Genomic DNA, 16,367 nt, shown 5'->3' with positions numbered 1-16,367 from the left:
GGCACCGACACTGGGCAGTGACACCGGGCACCAACACCAGGCAACATCACTGGGCCCCAACACCGGGCAACGGCACCGGACAGTGACACCAAGCACTGGCACCGGGCACCAAGCAAACAAAATATTTATCCTCTGTGCTAATTCTCTCTGCATAGTAACATGTGCCTGTGTTGAAGAGATTGCATTTATAAAGCACCTTTCACATCCTCAGGATATCCTCACGGTCAGTGAAGTACTTTTGAAGTGCAGTCGCTGTTGTTTTGTAGATAAAGGTCCCACAAACAGCAACGAGGTGAATGACCAGAAAATCTTTTTTAATGGTGTTGCTTGAGGGAGGAATGTTGGCCAGGACACCGGGAGAACTCCCGATGGTACTGCACCGAAGGGTCAGCCTTGATTGTTAGCTTAAGCCCATGAGTGGGACTCAAATCCATGACTGTCTGACCCAGAGGTGGGAGAGCTATCACTGACCAAGGCTGACACTGGGCCTTCACAGTGGAATGTATCTCTGTGCCATGTAGGGTTGTCAACCGTTCAGGATTGTCCTGGAGTCTTGAGGAATTGAAGATTAATCTCCAGGGCACTGCTGCGAGAAATCCCTGGGTGTAAAATCATAAGAGAAATTGTGTCTTTTTTTCATTTTCTAAAAATTTTGGAGTTGGGGAGAAAAGGCTGTTTGACAGTCAAGAATCATCCAATTGATTCATGAAGAATCTCTTTGCTTTCCTTGGCGTGGGAAGGATGGACGTGTTGGGCGACCAACGGCGGGAGTGCGTGGGCGAAGTAGTGGGAGGCCGGAGGCCAAGTAATTAAACCTCCAGGAATACATCCAACTGGAGTTGGCAACCCTAGTGCCATGCCCATCTTCCGTTCTCATAAGCTGCAAACTAGTGCAAACTGACACAGCTCCAAATAAAGCTGACAAACTGGAAATGAGCCCAGAATTACAGGCCTAAGATGTGTGAAAAGTGCAGCGGCTGTCGGCATATATGCATTTTCCTCAAAATGAAAGAAGCACAAACAGCTCCCCTGGTGGCCTAGTGGGTAAACACCAACAAACACAGTCCACAGGGTCCCAGGTTTGATCCCCAGTCCGTGCTGAGTTCATTGATCGCAGCTGGGGTGTAAGTAGAGGTGGTTTGGCACTTCTGAGCTGGGGAGAGAAACAATCAGACAGGGTCCTTGCTCCTGATCGCAGTCCCGTGACACCTGCTGCAAGGTTTGTGTGTGTGATCATTGGGCGAGGACGGAACGTGACTCCGCTGTGACGGCCCCCACAGTTGAATGGCCTACTGACAGTCATTGTCCACATCCATCTATGTAGATATGACAGGCACTGGCAGTAAGCACCAACCCCTCCCCCCCAAGATGCGCACGCACACACACACACACACACACAGGTAAGAGGAAAAGATGAAAGAACAAGTGTGGGAGGGAGGAGACAGAGAGAGCATAAGTCACGCCAAAGGGGAGAGAGGAAAAAAAAGGGGAAGAGAGAGAGAGAAAGTAACAGTCACACCAAGAAGGGCAAGAGAAAAAAAGAGAGTGAAAGAGGAGAGGGAGTGAGTCACGTCAAGAGAGGAAGACAGAGAAAGAAAAAGAAAAGGAACAGAGAGAGGGAGCTAAGAGAGAATGAAAGAATAGGCCAGGAACCAGCTGATTGGAGTGTGTAAGTGGGTCTGGATTTCAGTGAGTCTCCATCATGTGGCTATCTGGCCCTCCATAGAAGAGGCCACAGCTCAGCACTCTCTGCAGCTCTGCTCTCGCCTCCTTTCCCCAGCGGTGAAATCAGTTTTTTTTTTCCTGCAGACTCCAGCCCTCGTTTAACTCATTTAAATGGCAGATCACCCCAGGATTATTACCCTCCACAACGCAGATTAAATTCTGTAATGACCTCAGATTTAAAAAATCACACATCCACGGGCTAATTAAGTGGTTGAAACGGGGGTGTAAATTTCACCAGTACGGTGAACGCGGTAACACAGAACTGACAGCCATGGAGCGACTCCATTATCTTCGACAGTGGGAACAAATGCTCCTCTCAGCACTTCCCCAGGTCCCATTGGGCCAGCAGCTTGTCAGAAGATTAGAGCCGGCAGGGATCGTGTCGCTCAGCAGCGTTTCACGGGGCACTGTGAACACACACAAGATCACCCGATGTCGCAGTCACCAGGAGCTGAATCATTTGGCAATCGGTGACATTGTTATTATTCAGGGGCCAGGCCACAGAGCTGCCATGTCAAGTGATCCTCTCAAAAGCAGCTGCATCTTTTTCAGTATCCCTGACAGCGAACGAGCTTTGGGCTCAGTGCGAGCATTCCCGCCTCGGAGTCAGAAAATGCAGACTTCGAACCCTCACTCCGGACAATCCTGGTTCTGAATTCTTAGCATCAACGTCCAGCAGGATACTCGCGTCTGGTGGGTGTGAGTGACTGACCCCACCCCCCCTCACTCTCCTTGTCGTATGGGTTGTGGGAGCCCATAAAATAGTGTAGGACTAACCCCCACCGCACCCAATGGCTGGCATAAAGATGGTTGTGGCCATGGAAGGAGTGTTCATGTTGTGGCCTGTCGGGCTGCTAATCAGCCTGTGAATCCTTCCACTACTTCACATTCTTTTCCAAGGGAGGCTAGCCGTGGAAGAGGCAAAAAGACCTGGATAAAACAACCGGAGGCTAATTCAGGGGAAGAAATAATCTAGGAAATTCTCGCCTGCACTTCCGATTTTATGACCCTCATTTGTCCCCTGCTCTGTGCTACTGGCGCAGAGCTTTGCAAAATCAGGGCTACAGAGTCAGAGATAGAGGTGAAAAGAAAGAGCCTGCATTTATATAGTTCCTTTCACATCCACAGGACGTCCCAAATGAAGTATTGGTTCGCAGCCAATGAAGTATTTTTGAAGTGTAGTCACTGTTGTAATGTAGGAAACGTGGCTGGCAATTTGCACACAGCAAGATCCCACAAACAGCAATGTGATAATGACCAGATAATCTGTTTTAGTGATGTTGGTTGATGGATAAATATTGGCCAGGACACCGGGGAGAACTCCCCTGCTCTTCTTCGAGATAGTGCCTTTTTACATCCACTTGAACAGGAAAGCGGGGCCTCGGTTTGACATCTTATCCGAAGGACAGAAAGCCGTTGACGTAAAGATGTTGGAACTTTCCTTTTCCTCTCACCCATACGCACTGGCATGGAGGCAGCTGGCAGAGGGTGGCATGTAATGTAATACCAGGGGATGGGCTTCCTAAATTCCTAAACCATTAGATATGGTAAATGTGTTATTTGTCTCTTGTCAAAGGCACCTTTGGGAAAAACAAACATTCATTATAACCCAGAGCCTGGGTGAACCTACATGACCCAGCGCATTTAATAACAGGCCAAAGCCCAGAGTCAACCGTGCAAATTGGTTTCATGCAGCTTCAATGAATGGTAATTACTTTCATTCATGCTGTGAATCTCCGCCTCCGTGGCAACCCATGGGAAACTCGTACGTTACTTACAGCAATTCACCACAATGAATCTAAAACAACCAAATGCATTATTTGAATAGAGATTGAATTACTTAAACAACACAATGAGTATGAGGCCTTTCACACTGCAAACACGGACTAATGAAACACGGCTGTGGTAGGGATCCAACCCTCCACTTCACCCTTCCCCACCTCTGTGTGTGCGTGTTGCGTGTGTGTGGATTTTCTCGCCTCATTTCTGGGTCTGTTATAGACTGATTGATCGAGATTGATTGCTATGATTAGTCAACAACTCCACTCCCAGTGTGGTAGAACTAGATGGACCTTGATCTTTTCTCGACCAGTTCCTATGAGTTTTCTTTTATTCACTCTCGTGATATGGGCATCCCTGGCAAGGCCAGCATTTATTGCCCATCCCGAGTTGCCCTTGAGAAGGTGGTGGTGAGCCGCCTTCTTCTTAAACCGCTACAGTCCGTGTGGTGAAGGTTCTCCCTCAGTGCTGCTAGGGAGGAAGTTCCAGAATTATGACTCAGTGACGAAGAAGCAACGGCCAATAAATTTCCAAGTCGGGATGGTGTGTGACTTGGAGGTGGTGTTGTTCCCATGCACCTGCTGCCCTTTCACCTTCTAGGTGGTAGAGGTCGCGGGTTTGGGAGGTGCTTTTGAAGAAGCCTTGGCGAGTTGCTGCAGTGTATCCTGTGGATGGTACACACTGGAGCCAAGGTGCACCGGTGGTGGAAGGAGTGGATATTTAAGCAGGTGGACGGGCTGCCGATCGAGCGGGCTGCTTTGTCCTGGATGATGTTGAGCTTCTTCATTGTTGTTGGAGCTGCACTCATCCAGGCAAGTGGAGAGTATTCCATCACACTCCTGGCTTGTGCCTTGTAGGTGGTGGAGAGGCTTTGGGGAGTCAGGAGGTGAGTCACTCGCCACAGAATACCCAGCCTCTGACCTGTTCTAGTAGCCACGGCATTTATGCGGCTAGTCCAGTTGAGTTTCTAGTCAATGGCAACCCCTAGGATGTCGATGGTGGGGGATTCGGCGATGGTGATGCCATTGAATGTCATGGTGAGATGGTTAGAGATGGACATTGCTTGGCACTTGTGTGACGCAAATGTTGTCCAGGACTGCTTCATTATCTGAGGAATTGCGAATGGAGCTGAACACTGTGTAATCATCAGCGAACATCCCCACTTATGACCTTACGACGGAGGGAAGGATATTGATGAAGCAGCTGAAGATGGTTGGGCCAAGGACGCTGCCCTGAGGACCTCCTGCAGCGATGTCCTGGGGCTGAGATGATTGGCCTCCAACAACCACAACCGTCTTCCTTTGTGTTTGGTATGACTCCAGCCACTGGAGAGATTTTCACCTGATCCCCATTGATTTCAGTTTTGCTCGGGCTCCTTGGTGCCACACTCGGTGTGTGTGTATGTGTGAATGGGTGCAAGAGTGTGAGAGGGTGTGTGTGTGTGTGAATGTGAGTGAGCGAGTGTGTGAGTGATTGTGTGAGTGAGTGAGTGTGTGTGTGTGTGTGTGAGTGAGAGTGAGTAAGTGAGTATGAGTGAGTGAGAGTGAGTAAGTGAGTATGAGTGGGTGAGTGAGTGTGTTTGTTGGCGAAGGGAAAGGATTGGGTCATATTACGTTTGAGCTGTTATCTGGGGCACATGTTGAATTCATTGATTCACAGGCCCAATCTGTTCTGGAAAGGCTTTCACTGCAGGGTCTGGTTCCACATTGAGAGAGAGGAGGGCCAGACTCCTCCCTCGTCCTTTCCCTCTGTGGTCTTTTTTACAGAGCATAAGAGAGACTCTGGTTGGTGGTTGTCGTGGGTTCAGCAGAATTACTTTTTGCGATGAACACAATATTGACCATAGGGAAGTTCTACACTCAGGTGTGTGACCTTTTCCCGGCCGTTTTCTCCTGTTGCCACCTTCTCTGGTGAAACCAGTCACTCGTTCTGGGTATGGTTTCCGTGGGCACCAGACCTCACTCAAGAGGCCATTCTTCAATGTGTGAGGCCGGGCAATGTGTGCGCCAACATATTCGACCAAGGGGGGCTTCACAGCCAAGGCTGAACCTGTTCTTACATGACACTGTGCGTGCAGCAGTTTCCAGCAGGAATCCTTGGATAGCGATTAGGAGCAGGGACCCCTGGCTAATTTCCATCCTCATCCCAGAGGTGATGAGGCCAATTGTGGTCCTCCAACACCCACCCCAGCGAACTCAATACAGGCCGGGAATCAAACCGGAGAACCTGCTGTTCTGCAAAGGTCTGTCACATGCGGACCTGGCTGACCGAGTGGAACTGGACTTGCGTGTGCTGTGCCCTGTTGGGAATATCGCTGCAGCTTCCTGAACGAAGACTGGGCCAGTGGAGAGTCTTGTCGACTCAGAGGTTGTGGGCTTTTGCTTTCATTCCCATTCCACAACCATCAAGGGGAACCTTCATTTGTGCTTCTATCTGTCAACCCAGATATACAGCTTCCCCTGAGAAACAGCCCCAAAGGTCTCCACAAAGCAGAGTGGAGACTGGATAGGGCACACCCTACCTTGTTAATTAGCAATTATCCGATCGGAAAATAAAGGTAGGGAGAATTCAGCTCCGTGAATGCATATCCTTGTGATGGCTTTCGTCCGTCACGCACCCCTCACCCACCCCCCAGAAATCTCTGCTTTTTGATAAACTCTAGACTGCGGACATCTGACAGACAACAGAAACGGATATTTAATTGCTGTGAATCCAGACACGGGGCAATCGCCAGTTTAATCTCGATAATAAACAGCAACAAAAATAGCGGTATGTGTCCTCGAGGGTTTGACACTTTGATTACAGTGCACGGGCTACCTGTCTGAATGCTGATGAGACTGGGACTATGCAGTCTGCACTGCCACTAACACCAATTACACAGGAACAACGCAAAGAGAGCCCTCCAGGCTTCCTGTCTGAGGGTCAACACTGCATGGGCTGTCGTTCAACCAGTTGACTTCGCTCTCTGCCAGTTGCCCTAAGTGCACGTCTTATAGAATCCGAGAATCTTACAGCAAAGTAGGGAGCCATTCAGCCCTTCTTGCCTGTGCTGGCTCTTTGAAAGAGCTATCCAATTAGTCCCATTCCCCTACTCTTTCCCCATAGCCCTGCAAATTTTCTCCTCTTCAAATATTCATTCAATTCTCTTTTGAAAGTTATTAAGGAATCTGCTTCCACCGCCCTTTCAGGCAGCGCATTCCAGATCATAACAACTCGCTGCGTAAAAAAAAATTCTCCTCATCTCCCCTCTGGTTCTTTTGTCAATTATCTTAAATCTGTGTCCTCTGCTTACTGACCCTCCCGCCAGTGGAGACACTTTCTCCTTATTTACTCCATCAAAACCCTTCATGATTTTGAACACCTCGATTAAAAGGGAATGACTTGCCGAGTTTTGTCTTTCTTGAGGCTGCGTGAGGAAAGGAAAAATCCTACAAGTTGAAAGGCCGAGAAAAGGCACCAGATTCAGCCCTGACGTGTGGAACTGGAGGGACAAGAGGGCGTGGGGTAAGATTGCCAGCCCTCCAGGATTGCCCTGGAGTTCACAGGAATTGAAGATTAATCTCCAGGACACCCGAGCAACACGCGGGAGAAAAACCATTGGGGCATCAAATAAATTACGTTTTTATCACTCTCTTTGAATACTTTCATTTATCAGGAGCTGGGGAGGGGGGAAAGGCTGTTTGATTGTTAGTCAAGAATCATCCAATCGGGTAACATAGAGCCTGTTTGCTTTCCAATTGGCTTGTGAAGTCGGTGCGCCACAATGATGGAGGTGTCGGGCGGCCAATGGCAGATGGGCGGGGGCGTGGCGGTTGGAGGTCATGTGATGAAATCTCCCAGGATACAACCAACCAGAGTTGGCAGCACCAGAGGGGGTCTTAACATACAGAGGGAAGGTGAGAATGGGGGCTTTCTGTCAAACATCACAAACTGAGGGAACATGAAAGCTCTCTTAGGCAGTTACTGAAGATGATGAATCAACAAGATAAAGCTCTTCGCTTCCAATGAACCTGATTAGGAAGAGTTATAATTTAAATCTGTGCCCGATACCATGATCACCACTGTAAGGGAAGTCAGTGCTGGGGATCGAAACACATCGACAAAGTATTGCTCCCTGAGCCTGATTAGTATTAGATGAACACTGATGCTCTCTCCACAATGTCCCATCAACCACTCCCAGATCTTGTAGGCCCGGCTTAGATAGAGAGCAAAGCTCCCTCCACACTGTCCCATCAAACACTTCCAGGGCAAGTACAGCACAGGTTAGATCCAGAGTAAAGCTCCCTCCACACTGTCCCATCAAACACTCCCGGGTCACGTATAGCAGAGGTTTGATGCAGAGTAAAATTCCCTCTGCCCCTGTCTCAAAAGAACATGTTGAAAATGCATATGTCACAGTGGAGCATTAAAACATCAGCCATCTTGCAGTCTCTCTGAGCATGACTAAGCCCCTGTTTTGGTGCCAAAGTTAGAAGCATTTTTGTGCGATAGGCCTGGCTTACATGGAACTGGGCTAAGTCTGCTCAAACTCAACATTTATGACAACTGGCAGAGAGAGAGGAGACCATTGGGAGGGAGAGGAGACCACTGGCAGAGAAAGGAGACAACTAGCAGGAAGAGGAGACCACAGGCAGGGAGAAAAGACCACTGGCTGAGAGAGAGGAGACCACAGAGAGAGAGATGAGACTACTGGCGGAGAGAGGAGGCTACTGGCAGAGAGCGGAGGTTACTGGCAGGGAGAGGAGACCACTGGCAGGGAGAGGAGACCACTGGCAGGGAGAGGAGACCACTGGCAGGGAATGGAGACCACTGGCAGGGAATGGAGACCACTGGCTGAGAGAGAGGAGACCATAGAGAGAGAGATGAGACTACTGGCAGAGAGAGGAGGCTACTAGCCGAGAGAGGAGACCACTGGCAGAGAGAGAAGACCACTGGCAGAGAGAGAAGACCACTGGCTCAGAGAGAGGAGACCACAGAGAGACAGATGAGACTACTGGCAGAGAGAAGGCTACTGGCAGAGAGAGGAGACCACTGGCAGGGAGAAAGAGGAGACCACTGGCAGGGAGAGGAGACCACTGGCAGGGAGAGGAGACCACTGGCAGGGAGAGGAGACCACAAGCAGGGAACGGAGACCACATTCAGGGAACAGAGACCACAGGCAGGGAACGGAGACCACTGGCAGAAAGAGGAGACCACTGGCAGAGAACAGAGACCACTGACAGAGAGAGAGAGAGGAGACTATTGGCAGAGAGAGAGAGAGGAGACTATTGGCAGAGAGCAAGGACTTCATCCCATTGCAATTAGTCAGGATTCACAGCAAAAGCCTGAGGTTAAAGGACAGCGTGCGGAACAAATGCACCTCACTGCGCCCAGGAAGAAACACAATTAACCCCTGGCTCAATCAACAACATCTCTTAGCTAATATATTTGGGGGCAATTTTAACCAAACTCACCGGGCGGGAAGCCCACGGGATCGGTTGAAACGCTGGTTTTACACCCCACCCAATATTGACTTCAACGGAGAGTAAAATCGGGCAGGGGGTAAAACCAGCATTGTACCCGATCCCGTCAGTTGGAATTTGGCCCAACTGCTCCACAAGAGCCTTCTCCCCATCGATGATATTCACCTCAACTACTCCTTGTGGTAGCGAGTTTCACCTTCTCACCACTCTCTGGGTAAATTCCTTTTTGGATTTATTAGTGACTATTTTATATTTATGGCCCCTACTCTTGGACTCCCCCACAAATGGAAATATCTTCTCTACGTCTACCCTATCGAACCCTTCCATAATTTTAAAGACCTCTATCAGGTCACCCCTCAACCTTCTCTTTTGTAGAGAAAAGGGCCCCAGCCTGATCATTTTTCTGTGATGGCCCCTTCTTGCTCATTGTTCTCCATCTATCTGTGCAGTAAAAGTAGTACATCTCGAGCATCTTTTAATCTTCTATATTCAAGGGACTACAAGCCTAGTCTATGCAACCTTTCCTCATAATTTAACTCTTCTTCTGTTTGAATTCGTCTTCTTCTACTGGGTTTCACTATTTAAAAGTCACTGGCGTAACATTGAGCCTCACGATGGAGAAGGTGATTGGTTGCCACCTTGTCGGATAACAGAGCGGCTCACTTGGGTGGCCTGGGTCTGGTTAACTCCCGTTGACTTTTAATGTGGAGCAACAACCTGTTCAGAGCGTTGGATTCTTCAGAGCTCTGAGTGTCGTCTGAGGCTGGCATTTCTCCTCGCACCTGTTCATGTCTCCTGTCCTATGGTGAGGCTGTTCCAAGTGGTTGGGTTTAAACAGGCGTCTGTTGGCAACTGCAGCAGTTAATTGAGCCGAAAGAATGGCTGGAAAAGGCTTAACAGGCAGGAAAATAAATAAACAGACGATGCTGCTGTCTTTAAATGTGTCCCAGCCCTCCGCAAGTCTGGTGCGTTCAGTGACGTATGGCTCCAAGGAGACTGCGGACTCAGTTATTAAACCTAGGAACATAGAAAATAGGAGCAAGAGTAGGCCATTCGGCCCTTCGGGCCTGCTCCGCCATTCAAAATGATCATGGCTGATTGTCTAACTCAGTACTCTGTTCCCGCTTTTTCCCCATATCCCTTCATCCCTTTAGCATTAAGAAATATGTCTATCTCCTTCTTGAATACATCCAATGACTTGGCATCCACTGCCTTCTGTGGTAGAGAATTCCACAGGTTCAGCACCCTCTGAGTGAAGAAATTTCTCCTCATCTCGGTTCTAAACGACATACCCCATATCCTGAGACTGTGACCCCTGGTTCTGGACTCCCCAGCCATCGGGAACATCCTCCCTGCATCTAGTCTGTCTAGTCCTGTTAGAATTTTATATGTTTCGATGAGATCACCTCTCATTCGTCTAAACTCTTGTGAATACAGGCCAAGTTGACCCAATCTCTCCTCATACGTCAGTCCTTCCATCCCAGGAATCAGTCTAGTAAACCTCCGTTGCACTCCCTCCATGGCAAGTATATCCTTCCTCAGGTAAGGAGACCAAAACTGCACACAATACTCCAGATGTGGTCTCACCAAGGCCCTGTACAACTGCAGCAACTCCCAATTTAATTCAGATAATGGTTATTGACCCCTGTGACGGGGGGCAATTTTAACCTAACCCGCCCGTCGTGAAACCCCAACTGACGGGATCGGGTACAATGCTGGTTTTACCCCCTGCCCGATTTTACTCTCCGTTGAAGTCAATATTGGGTGGAGTGTAAAACCAGCGTTTCAACCGATCCCGTGGGTTTCCCGCCCGGTGAGTTTGGTTAAAATTACCCCCAAATATATTAGCTAAGAGATGTTGTTGATTGAGCCAGGGGTTAATTGTGTTTCTTCCTGGGCGCAGTGAGGTGCATTTGTTCCGCACGCTGTCCTTTAACCTCAGGCTTTTGCTGTGAATCCTGACTAATTGCAATGGGATGAAGTCCTTGCTCTCTGCCAATAGTCTCTTCTCTCTCTCTCTGCCAATAGTCTCCTCTCTCTCTCTGCCAGTGGTCTCCGTTCTCTGCCAGTGGTCTCCTCTTTCTGCCAGTGGTCTCCGTTCCCTGCCTGTGGTCTCTGTTCCCTGAATGTGATCTTCGTTCCCTGCCTGTGGTCTCCGTTCCCTGCCAGTGGTCTCCTCTCCCTGCCAGTGGTCTCCTCTCCCTCAGGCTTTTGCCGTGAATCCTGACTAATTGCAATAGGATGAAGTCCTTGCTCTCTGCCAGTGGTCTCCTCTCTCTCTCTCTGCCAGTGGTCTCCTCTCTCTCTCTCTGCCAGTGGTCTCCTCCCTCTCTCTCTGCCAGTGGTCTCCTCTCTCTCTCTCTGCCAGTGGTCTCCTCTCTCTCTCTCTGCCAGTGGTCTCCTCTCTCTCTCTCTCTGCCAGTGGTCTCCTCTCTCTCTCTCTCTCTGCCAGTGGTCTCCTCTCTCTCTCTGCCAGTGGTCTCCTCTCTCTCTCTGCCAGTGGTCTCCTCTCTCTCTCTGCCAGTGGTCTCCTCTCTCTCTCTGCCAGTGGTCTCCTCTCTCTCTCTGCCAGTGGTCTCCTCTCTCCCTCTGCCAGTGGTCTCCTCTCTCTCTCTGCCAGTGGTCTCCTCTCTCTCTCTGCCAGTGGTCTCCTCTCTCTCTGCCAGTGTTCTCCTCTCTCTCTCTGCCAGTGGTCTCCTCTCTCTCTCTGCCAGTGGTCTCCTCTCTCTATCAGCCAGTGGTCTCCTCTCTCTATCAGCCAGTGGTCTCCTCTCTATCTCTGCCAGTGGTCTCCTCTCTCTCTCTGCCAGTGGTCTCCTCTCTCTCTCTCTGCCAGTGGTCTCCTCTCTCTCTCTCTGCCAGTGGTCTCCTCTCTCTCTGCCAGTGGTCTCCTCTCTCTCTGCCAGTGGTCTCCTCTCTCTCTCTCTCTGCCAGTGGTCTCCTCTCTCTCTCTCTGCCAGTGGTCTACTCTCTCTCTCTCTGCCAGTGGTCTCCTCCCTCTCTCTCTGCCAGTGGTCTCCTCTCTCTCTCTCTCTGCCAGTGGTCTCCTCTCTCTCTCTCTCTGCCAGTGGTCTCCTCTCTCTCTCTCTCTGCCAGTGGTCTCCTCTCTCTCTCTGCCAGTGGTCTCCTCTCTCTCTCTGCCAGTGGTCTCCTCTCTCTCTCTGCCAGTGGTCTCCTCTCTCTCTCTGCCAGTGGTCTCCTCTCTCTCTCTGCCAGTGGTCTCCTCTCTCTCTCTGCCAGTGGTCTCCTCTCTCTCTCTGCCAGTGGTCTCCTCTCTCTCTGCCAGTGGTCTCCTCTCTCTCTCTGCCAGTGGTCTCCTCTCTCTCTCTGCCAGTGGTCTCCTCTCTCTCTCTGCCAGTGGTCTCCTCTCTCTCTGCCAGTGTTCTCCTCTCTCTCTCTGCCAGTGGTCTCCTCTCTCTCTGCCAGTGGTCTCCTCTCTCTCTCTCTGCCAGTGGTCTCCTCTCTCTATCAGCCAGTGGTCTCCTCTCTCTATCAGCCAGTGGTCTCCTCTCTCTCTCTGCCAGTGGTCTCCTCTCTCTCTCTGCCAGTGGTCTCCTCTCTCTCTCTCTGCCAGTGGTCTCTTCTCTCTCTCTCTGCCAGTGGTCTCCTCTCTCTCTGCCAGTGGTCTCCTCTCTCTCTGCCAGTGGTCTCCTCTCTCTCTCTCTCTGCCAGTGGTCTCCTCTCTCTCTCTCTGCCAGTGGTCTCCTCTCTCTCTCTCTCTGCCAGTGGTCTCCTCTCTCTCTCTCTGCCAGTGGTCTCCTCTCTCTCGCTGCCAGTGGTCTCCTCTCTCTCTCTGCCAGTGGTCTCCTCTCTCTCTCTGCCAGTGGTCTCCTCTCTCTCTCTGCCAGTGGTCTCCTCTCTCTCTCTGCCAGTGGTCTCCTCTCTCTCTCTGCAAGTAGTCTCCTCTCTCTCTCTCTGCCAGTGGACTCCTCTCTCTCTCTCTCTGCCAGTGGTCTCCTCTCTCTCTCTGCCAGTGGTCTCCTCTCTCTCTGCCAGTGGTCTCCTCTCTCTCTCTGCCAGTGGACTCCTCTCTCTCTCTCTCTGCAAGTAGTCTCCTCTCTCTCTCTCTGCCAGTGGACTCCTCTCTCTCTCTCTCTGCCAGTAGTCTCCTCTCTCTCTCTCTCTGCCAGTGGTCTCCTCTCTCTCTGCCAGTGGTCTCCTCTCTCTCTCTGCCAGTGGTCTCCTCTCTCTCTCTGCAAGTAGTCTCTTCTCTCTCTCTCTGCCAGTGGACTCCTCTCTCTCTCTCTCTGCCAGTGGACTCCTCTCTCTCTCTCTCTGCCAGTAGTCTCCTCTCTCTCTCTCTCTGCCAGTGGTCTCCTCTCTCTCTCTGCAAGTAGTCTCCTCTCTCTCTCTCTGCCAGTGGACTCCTCTCTCTCTCTCTCTCTCTCTGCCAGTGGTCTGTTTCTGTCCTGTACATTCTATGGAATTCTATGCTTTTGTTACCATAGCCGGGAAATAAGGACACTAGTCCTGGGTTCTCCCCTCTCATGGTGCCCATTCTTTTCAGCTCTTTGGCAGCACATAAGAGCTCATCAAATATCTGATTATAATCTGTACCACACAACACTAGATGGGGTGGAGGACAGTAATGACTAAAGTTGCTTTACTATTACACGAGACCAGTGCCAGCGATGGGCCTTGTGAGTCGGCTCCAATCCAATAACACATTTGCCTGGATTCATAATACCAATTTCCGGAAAGCCTGACAAATTACTTTTGGGTTACATGGGAAGCCCAGTGCTACTCGCGAAGTACAAACATAGCTTAACATTCTTCACTTTATAACTTGCATTTACATAGTGCCTTTAACATAGTAAAACATTACAAGGCGCTTCCCAGGAGCGATTATAAAACAACATTTGACACTGAGCCATATAAGGAGATATTAGGACAGGTGACCAAAAGCTTGGTCAAAGAGGAAGGTTTCAAGGAGCGACTTAAAGGAGGAGAGAGAGGTAGAGAGGCGGAGAGGTTTAGGGAGGGAATTCCAGAACTCAGGGCATGGCAGCTGAAGGCAGGGCCTCCAATGGTGGAGCGATGAAAATCAGGGATGCGCAAGAGGCCAGAACTGGAGGAGCGCAGAGATCTCGGAGGGCTGTAGGAGGTTGCAGAGATAGGGAGGGGCGAGGCCATGGAGGGATTTGAATGAGAATTTTAAATCGAGGCGTTGCCGGACCGGGAGCCAATGTAGGTCAGCGAGCACAGGGGTGATGGGTGAACGGGACTTAGGTGAGTTAGGATACGGGCAGCAGAGTTTTGGATGATCTCGAGTTTACGGGGGGGGGGTGGAAGATGGGAGGAGAAGGCAACATGGAGGAGCCCTAATGACTGAACCCAACACACCAAGTATCTACGCCAGAAGAACTAAGCTCCCCATCACTGATTGCTGAATATGTTCACATTAAATGGCTTATCACAGGGAAAGGATTCACTGCGTGAGTCGGCAGCTGAATCAGCAGGCCTCACAAAACCACACGTCCAACCCACTGGCTTATGACATAAACCGAGCGTCACAAACTAAACCACACCACTGAATCGCTCGCAAAGAAAATTACTCATAAAGCCGAGGTTTTTGTACCCTAACAAAAACAAAAATTAAATCTTGCTATGGAACCTGCAGCTTTACTATTTACAATCTCCTCCACAGGGCGCTGTTACATCTGAAATACAACACTCATTCCAAACTGTTAAATACAGCGTTAGCTAAAAGCTGTCAATTCGTCCTTCAATACATGTCAAAACTTGTGCCTTACCTTCTGCAGGTGTTGAGCTGAAAAGTGTAATCCAGCAAACCCAGAGTGTCCACCAAAGGAAGCCCATTGTCCTTAGTATGGTCCTCGTGCACTGCCCAGTCTTCGGCTGAAGTCTAACCCTGGAAGGTTGTAGGGTTTGGATCAGTGGCCCTCAGACCTGAGATAGAGAAAAAACAAAGAAGTGAATTAGACTTTAACCAGAGATCAAACTTGTTGTCCACGCAGGCTGGGTTACAGGTTATACACAGCAAAGGGAGAGTTAGCAGCTGGGTTTAGCCCCCTACCACCCCATTCAATACTGGCTGTCCACTGGAGATCTCTGATCGGACATGGTGAGCTGAGATAGACTTGGATCAATGCACGGATGACAATCAGAGGGCACTTAAAATGAAGATGTGAAAGGTTATTCAGCGATGGTAACTCATTCATTCAAGAACAAAAAAATTACTTCCCCTTTTACATCATCTAATTGTTAAATGAGTCAAAGGTTTTTGTCACTTCTACTCTATCTAGAATATCATTCTAAGTCTTGCTTATTCGTTGGGTGAAGAAGTTCTTTTGGACATCAGCCCTAATTTGACCTATCACCCGTTTTAACCTATGCCCCTCGTTCTACAAATAATAAATTATAAACTTTTGAAAAAAGGAAAGAAAATTGGTTATTTAATATAAGAGATGCCTCCAAGAGTTCTTCACATTCACCACACCCCACCCACAATTTCTGTACGTGTGTAGAGAGAAGCATCATGGAAGTTGTAGTTTTCACACTGCTCCAGTGGAACTACAACACCTCGGTGTTGTAGTTCCACTGGAGCTACACGGTGACAGCCAGTCAGAAAATCACAAATCACAATGGTGAGGCATAAGTGACAGAAAGAAATACAACAACTTCATTTTTTTCAAGTTTAAGCCATTCATTAAAAATTCTCGCCGGGAGTTTCCTCAGGGATTCCCCCGAGTGGCCGCTGTAATTAACGGTGAAAATCCCGGATAGACATGTAAACGGGGTTTCTGCCAATCTTCTGCTGAAACTGCAGCCGTCAATCGGCAGAACCCACGATGAAATTCCCGGCATCTGAGTTATCGGTGTTTGTGGACATGGCCTTTTTTTTTGTGTGTTGCTGAGGAGCAACTGATGTTTGTGCCAGGAACAGAGGACAATGTTTGCGAATACCTCGCGTGTTGCAGCCAGAGTCGGACGGTTGGCCAGGCCTGGATGACAGCAAATCACCACATCAAATGACACATCAACTGACCACATCGCATGACCACTTATTCAGGCACAGGTCATTGGAGAATTCTGGGCACCACACTTTAGGAAGGATGTCAAGGCCTTGGATGAGGCGCGGAGAAGATTTACCAGAATGGTACCAGGGATGAGGGACTCCAGTTACGTGGAGAGATGGGAGAAGTTAGGATTGTTCTCCTAAGAGCAGAGAAGGTTAAGGGGAGATTTAATATAGGTGTTCAAAATTATGAGATGTTTTGAGTAAATAAGAAGGAACTGTTTCCACTGGCAGGAGGGCTGATAACCAAAGGACACAGATTTAAGATAATTGGCAAAAGGATCGGGGGGAGACGAGGAGAATTTTTTTTTATGCAGCGAGTTGTGATGATCTGGAATGCGCTGCCTGAAAGGGCGGTGGAA

At 49.5% G+C, this 16,367-nt stretch overlaps 1 protein-coding gene across 1 annotated transcript in view; it reads right to left on the bottom strand.

The window, feature by feature from the left end:
- Positions 1-14,786, bottom strand: part of LOC137304311 (adhesion G protein-coupled receptor L1-like) — a 331,855-nt gene extending 317,069 nt beyond the window's left edge. The window contains exon 1 of the mRNA XM_067972853.1: positions 14,720-14,786. Coding sequence (XP_067828954.1) covers positions 14,720-14,786 — 67 coding nt within the window. The remainder of the gene's footprint in view (positions 1-14,719) is intronic.
- Between the last annotated feature and the right edge of the window lie 1,581 nt (positions 14,787-16,367).

This window comes from Heptranchias perlo, chromosome 37 (genome assembly GCF_035084215.1).
Source record: "Heptranchias perlo isolate sHepPer1 chromosome 37, sHepPer1.hap1, whole genome shotgun sequence".
Taxonomy (NCBI): Eukaryota; Metazoa; Chordata; class Chondrichthyes; order Hexanchiformes; family Hexanchidae; genus Heptranchias; species Heptranchias perlo.
This window is presented reverse-complemented; position numbering and strand designations above follow the sequence as displayed.